The sequence below is a fragment of the Schistocerca gregaria genome, chromosome 1, assembly GCF_023897955.1.
Source record: "Schistocerca gregaria isolate iqSchGreg1 chromosome 1, iqSchGreg1.2, whole genome shotgun sequence".
NCBI classification, from domain to species: Eukaryota; Metazoa; Arthropoda; class Insecta; order Orthoptera; family Acrididae; genus Schistocerca; species Schistocerca gregaria.
This window is the reverse complement of record NC_064920.1, coordinates 830,625,093-830,632,387: the sequence shown is the minus strand read 5'-3', so window position 1 is coordinate 830,632,387 and position 7,295 is coordinate 830,625,093. Positions and strand designations below refer to the sequence as shown.

Sequence of the window (7,295 nt, the reverse complement as noted above, 5' to 3'; positions counted from 1 at the left end):
AGGTTGTGTGTTTATCACTTTCTGCTGAAGTCAGTTATCTGTTTGCTACAAAATATTTCTTCATATCATCTTATTTCAAATCTTCTTTTACTACATTAATTGCTTATTCATGTGACACCAGAACTTCAAGATTGTTTAGAACTAAGCACTCAGCAGATAATTTTTCTGTCTGTTTTGTGCTTCAAGAGTGTTCAGAACGTACTTCTGCTAGATCTTTTACTGTATTAATCTCTTTTTCCTACAGTGTTAGGGAGTCCTCTAAATTGTTTTATACTAAACACAATACTTGTAAGGCACTGCCTCTGATCTCCACAATCTAAGAATCAGATTTATTTTCACACATTTATCAGGATACCAAAACTTCCATTCTGTGCATAAAATATCCCTTACTACCTTTCAGAGCATATTACATATGGAACAATCACATAATAATGAAACCGACGGACTTTCTTTTTCATTACCTTTACTCGAGACTATCAAAATGGTTCACTGAGTATGTGTGTAGATATAGAACCATAACAGGATTCAAGCTGCATAACAAATAGTTCGTCAATGCTATGCACCTTAAAGGATTACTACTGTCAGAAAAATTTAAACAGTAACTTATAAATGAGATAGACTATTTCGATTTAGAGTAACAAGTAGCCACCCACTCCAAACGCACATTAGTAAAACTAATAATTTGATTACTTCAATAGAAGTTGTCAGCAGTATGTCTGAGTGCTATTTTATTGAAGTATTAAAAAATAACGAAGTTAAGTGAAGCAAAATTAACACACAATTGTGAACAAAACAAACTAGCCAAAATACAAATACAGCACAACATTTTGGAAGCTGTTCAACTATCACAAGTTAAACATACTAATTTAAGATTAAAATTGTAAATCTTCAGTCTAAGCTTTTCCATAGTTGTAGGAAAGCTCCCATTTTTAAATTAAATGGATATTTATTATCCAGAGTACTGTTATCCTTCTTGGTGAGTGTTTAACACTTAATTTATATAAATTTCAAGAAACAGCTCAAATTGATAAAATTTTAAGGGCCAGCCATGCTCTAACTTCTGTTTTTTTTGGAAATGACTAACACTATAAAAGCAAGTTATGGTGGTAAAACAGCAATGTGTACAGTCATTGATATAATGGTATGTTTTTGTTTCACACAGCAAGAAAAGTATGTATTTATATGCAACAAGTAAATTAACATATCAAGCGAGTTCATTCTGTCAGAATATCTATCTTCAAAAAAATATGAAATGGGAAATTGGTATAGCACTGACTGCACAAAATAAAGGAATAGCGAACTGCAACTGTAAAGCCATTAGTGTATTTCCTAACATCTCAGTTCCAAGTAATCAAGCAGATCTTATGACAGTGCAATAAAATTTAACCTTTTTTCCAGTATATTTTCATAAATGTAAATTGATGTTGGATTTTTTTGATGGCTTCTTTATGTTTTTGTAGCTGCTGATGGATAGATTCATCTCAGTGGCTAAATAATCCACTGCAACATTTGGGCATACATTTAGTGATGAGCTAGCTACTTATGTTAAACATAAATAGTGACATTAACTATATTATTGATCACACTTACTCACCGAACAGTAACATCAAAAATTCATACTAAAACTTAAATCTGCAAACAAATAAATAGCATTTGCCTGGCAGATACAGTGAAGACAATGAAAGAACTAACTGAAACACATTGCACACACTATACCTTCACAGCCATACTAGAAGGAAGGAAAGGTACAAGACAGTGTCTCACAGGTTTCCCCATGAAAATAGTTTCAAAAGACACTTCTGAAATCAGCAGTTCAGGCCATGAGAATGAAATTTAAGGTGTGCAGTCACTTGATTTTTCTGTACTATAAAACATGGAATTAACGTTAGGTTTTACAATTAAAAAAATTAAAATATTGCATGGTATATTTTTATTAAAAATTGAATATTTGTGTTTTTTTCTATTTCATACACTGGATAAAAAGGAAGCAGAAAATAAATAAGCAAATATCCAACGAGTGGAAAAATTCTGACTAAATTACACTTGCTGTTATTAAGTAGTAATAATGATGCAGAATGAAATTTTTTAATTTGCCTGCTTGTACATTTTAAGACACTTTTCACTATCTAATAGACATACAAAAATAATGTTGATCTCTTATTTTTCTAAGCTGCAACAAACTCTTCAAAATAATACAACCTTTGGTTAACACAGTTAAAATAGTATTTTATCCTTATTCACAAATGGCTTCAAACAAGCATCGTAGGAAAGGTCTGGTAGAATGGAAACACTTACATGAGACCACTCACTGAAAAGCAGAGATGTTGACAGTCACTACAAAAAGAAAGTACCTGCTAGCTTCCTGAGTAACCCCCCCCCCCCCCACACACACACACACACAGACACAAACACACACAGATAGAGATAGAGATAGAGAGAGAGAGAGAGAGAGAGAGAGAGAGAGAGAGAGAGAGATTGCTAGGTTGTGGGTTGTTGCAGGATAAGTGGGGGTGGCTAGAGACAGACCAGAGGCAGGAGAGGGATCTGAAGTGGGATGCTAGCAGATCGGACAGAGGCAGCCAGTTTGATTTTGCTGGCAAGGAATGTGAAAGAGGGTGTGGATGGTGGCAAGTACACAGGCTGGGCTTGTGATGCGCAGTTGTCAGAGATAATGGAGAACAGTGCATTTTGAAAGTGACATGAACTGGGAGTGAGTGACCGGACAGAGAAAGGGCAAACTGTTGGGTAGGGGGTGTGGGAACTGAACCTTAACCTTCACCAGGGCTTTCAGTATCACTCATCATGACGGGAAATGAGGAACATCGAACCCTACATCCTTCCCACCCTAAAATGCTGTTCCATTATCCTAATGCATACTATGCCACTTTCACTGTGCAGGACCTGCCTAATCGACCCACTCAGCACCTCCCACTCCAGCCTGTCAGTTTTCTCCTGCCACATCAGAGAGAACTCTGTTGAAAGGGAGGCCCTCGTCATACGACATTTCAATGTCGATATGACTGCCAATTAGTCATCTATGACGATGAATGGCCGCCATCAAACTGGTCCCAAGAACAAAGTTTACCACTCGGTGGCACAAAACGCAGCTGAAACAAAATGCTCACGATTGCTTCATAACCCGGGCCATGGAGGATCTTTCTCTGAACTTAGGAGTTTTTTTTACAACACAGCTTTCACTCCCATAATCATTCTGGCCTCGATCTCTGGTAACCCACTACCCCTGTGATCTCCACCCGATAGTTTTCCCTTCCTCCGTCCTGTCACCCCCTTCCAATTTGTGTCCCGATGTCATCTCCAGCGTGCGCCACTACCCACCAGCTCCAACAACAATGTGCTGCATGCCTTGTATGCATATACGTCAACCCTTGCTCCCACATTTCTTGTTAGCTAATCAGCTGTCTCCCTCTGAGCTGTTAGCCTCCCACACCCCATCCTCTCCCTGCCTCCAGCCTCCCTCTACCCACCCTATCTGACACTACCCCCATTCCAAAAGCCATCAAGTTTATGTTCCTTTTGTGTGTACCAACAACTAACACTTCTGCTTTTCAGTGAGTGGTCTCTAATCCAAAAGTATTTACACTGGTTTAAATAAATGTGGTAACCAGATGCCTTCACAAGAATATGTCACAGAGGCACTTTGTTATGAATAAAATATTTTTATACCAACAAGGCCGCAGTTTGAGTATTGCAGTATTAAAAGTTTGAGAAGCATCCTGCATACATAAGGAGGGGGGGGGGGGGGGGGGGGAATATGGATGAGAAAGCAGCAATAACATTCAACAAATTGACACAGGCCATTATAGAAACCTACATTATCACCTTACATTATTATCACAGCACATGCCAGAATAAACTCTGGAAAAAACAAGTGGCACTGTATGTGCTAGGCCTATACACACTTTATGATGAAGTTATGGACAACAGTACGACAATACTCTTGTCTGTCACATTAACTTTACTATTCTCTTCCAATAGAACAGAAATACATATAAAAGTTCACGAGTAACATAGCGAAAATCTTATCAATCACACTGGTCTTGCAGTCGTTGCACACTCTGGAACAAAGAGAGAAAATAGATCAGCATTATGATACTGGAAAGGATAATTATCACTAATTACAAAGATGGAAACAACGCCCAGTATTTACATTAAGGAGGCACAATTCTGACTTGTCTACTGTTGACAAGTAGGAAATAATATTACCCGCTTTAAGAGTTAAATACTGTTCAATGAATGAAAGAAGACCTGAAGCCTATGAGTTTTGTTCCTTACTATAATCATTTCCATTTTTCTCCATAATCTCTACAATTTTCTTAACTGAATTTTATACTACACTAATGCACTAAATATTACAAATCTGAACTAACATACACCCCTCAACTGCACAGATCAATAAAGAATTTTGAGTGATGAAACGTAGACGGCACTTATTCTATATTCCAGCCCCCATTGTACCTAATATCTGCTTCGAGGAACTGAGCAAAAGTAAAACTGAAAACGACTTCAAAACGCTTCTCCCGTCAGCTATTTCTATAGGCTAGCTGAATTAGATACATGTGGTAACTTATAAAATTACTTGCCACTGTCAGTACTGCGTATAATATAAGAAGTTTAAGTGGAACGTGACAATATATAAATGATGCTAAACAACATTTAGGGTGATCCACATATGTTATTAAAGCGATCCCGCTCATAGTCTAAAAAACCCAAACATGTAAACCTTTACGCAATTATTTTGTCTGAAATACAATACAAACGGCAGACGAGCTGTACAGTGACGGTTTTTGCGAAACACACATTATAACGCTACTTCTCAAATGAACTACATCGTAAAGTAATGCTGCTGTAATGTATTCCAAATAAAACAACTCAAAACTTTTACACTGCCTCCAACAAATCGCCGTCAAAACTTCGAGGGCTTATCGAATCTGTAGCTAAACAATCATTATACAATGATAAAGTTACAAATCATATGTTCCACTTATATACTAACTATTAACAAACTCCACTTAACAGAAAATAATTCTACAGTACAATAAATTTTACTAACTTCATGATATTACTGTGCCACTTCGATGGCTACCTTCTGGGCTCTTGCTTTCTCCTTCCTTCTTTCTACTTCATCTGTAGGAACCTCAGGTAATTCTAGCTCTTCATCCTCGGCTTCGGGGACATCTGGAAGAGCTTCCTTTATTATTTCTTCTAGTTCTGCTTCTACAGACTCTTCGTCGTCAGCAGACAATGCGCCACTCAACAGTTCGTCAATCTCTCGCTGCTTTTCGACCCCTTCACGAGTTTCTTCAAGAATTCGTTCCACCTCATCAACGCTGATAATGTCGTGTACTTTTTTCAGCGCCTCGTTGCCGGCTTTAAGTCCATCTAATACCTGTATCTCTATCTGTGCGAACTCCAAATCATGGACAAGCCTCTGAAGGTTTTCCAATTGCCCGTCTGTTTTTTCGAGAAGCTGTTCTTGAAACTTTTTCTTCCGTAATATGAGCTTAGCGCGTTCCTTTTTACCATCTTGCAACAGTTTCCGTGCAAGTAGTCTATCTTTCTCCAACATAGACTCTACTCTCTTCTGATACTGTTTCAGTTTATCTCGTTGTTGTTTTAACTGCAATATAGCTTTGTCCTGCTCCGTTACCCGACTCACATGTTTTTTACTTTTACCAAACAAAGCACCCATTATTTACGTTCACTTTTTCACCACAACTACAACACAATCACTTTTAAATATACTACAGATCATGATATGCACAGTTCTTGACAACAGCAAAAATGTAGTCTACGAGTCTGACACTCACACACCCACGTAAGTTCTTCCGTACACATCTGACTTAAATCAGATGATCAGAATATAATACTCTATTTCTATTATATTACTCTCCTCGGTCCTGTACGTCACGCTACTCTCGCCTAAGAATATTATCTCTTACGGCTGTAAAGATATCACAGTAGACCGATTAGAGAGGTTTCCATAGGCATGAATCTGTAGGGAAACCAGAGTCTAACATATTAGACTGGGGGGAAACTAAAGAGACATATATGTCGGGAACATATAATGGAAAATCTTTGATGTGAGAATGCAGGGACAGCTACACACTAACATGTAACGTTTAAAAAACCTTTTTATTTGTCCTATTTGCATGGGGTTCCCGAAACCTGATTTCGAACACCGATTTCCTAACACCCCTTCTGAGTGATAACGTAAACACTTCGAAATCGATTCTGGGAAAGAGCTTCTACTTACCAGTTTTCCAATGCTGCAATCAGTTTTCGATTGCGTGTAAACAGAATCGGTTTTGAAACTTATTTTGTGACGTTTCGTCTTGTTTTCAAAAATTATAGGCTAATATGCACAGAGACACTTTTTGCACAGTGAAGGATAATTAAAAAAAATAGACTGAACCTGTTTATACCTCCTCCAATTGAAGAGAAGTAGCGAATTGACTGACTAAATCTTAAACAATAAAAGCTGTTTCCCAGGTGCCATATTTAACTGAGGTAACAAACCACTTACATACGTAAACACGACAGCGTAAAACGGTTTCCGAAATTCGGTTTTCGTCTTTCGGAAGCGATATATATCGAACGCACGTCTGTCACAGAGCAGGATCCCGATTTTGTTTACACCGATGACACGCTGAACGGTATACTACCACAGTCTAACGTGACCGTCGCGGCATTTGTCTTCGATTTTGTTGCCTACCGCACCTAGGGCGCCCACAAGCGGCCGATAGGTTAAACTGTGAGTTCGGTGTGATCGTGAAAGTGAATAGTGATTGTTTATTTTGATTTATACAATGGTTTTTAACGTCGGGAGCGTTTACAGCGCAATAAATTTCAGCAACAACGGGAAGAAGACACCACAGCTGTCGTTTTTTAGGTTTCCTAAGGATCCTGAGAGGTATACACCATCATATTACTAAACTCTATCGTCAGGACTCACTTGCAAACTATATATGTATAAATGATGTATGTTTCGTTTTAGGAGCAGAAAACGGCTAGTTCATAGCAGACAAGAAGACCTTATGAAGAAAGGCCCAGTTTACCTGTATAATAATATTAGGTTTTGTTCGCTACATTTCGAACAAAACCAGTTCCACAAACTCGTGTGGTATGCAGTACCCACACTGTTTGACATTCCAAATAAGCCACCTCAACTGACGATGAAGAGGAAACTTCCACAAAGATTCGACAGTTCTTGTTGCCACTTCAAAAGTTATTTATGGAGGCAAATTTGGAAGCTTGGTTATTTGCAGTGAAAATGT

At 38.1% G+C, this 7,295-nt stretch overlaps 1 protein-coding gene across 1 annotated transcript; it reads right to left on the bottom strand.

The window, feature by feature from the left end:
• Positions 1-711: 711 nt before the first annotated feature.
• Positions 712-6,033, bottom strand: LOC126271999 (charged multivesicular body protein 6-A). The gene is made up of 2 exons (XM_049974486.1): positions 5,105-6,033; positions 712-4,076 (listed from the first exon to the last, which is right to left on the bottom strand). The coding sequence occupies exons 1-2, from the start codon at positions 5,708-5,710 to the stop codon at positions 4,044-4,046; spliced, it is 639 nt and encodes a 212-aa protein (XP_049830443.1). The 5' UTR covers positions 5,711-6,033; the 3' UTR covers positions 712-4,043.
• Between the last annotated feature and the right edge of the window lie 1,262 nt (positions 6,034-7,295).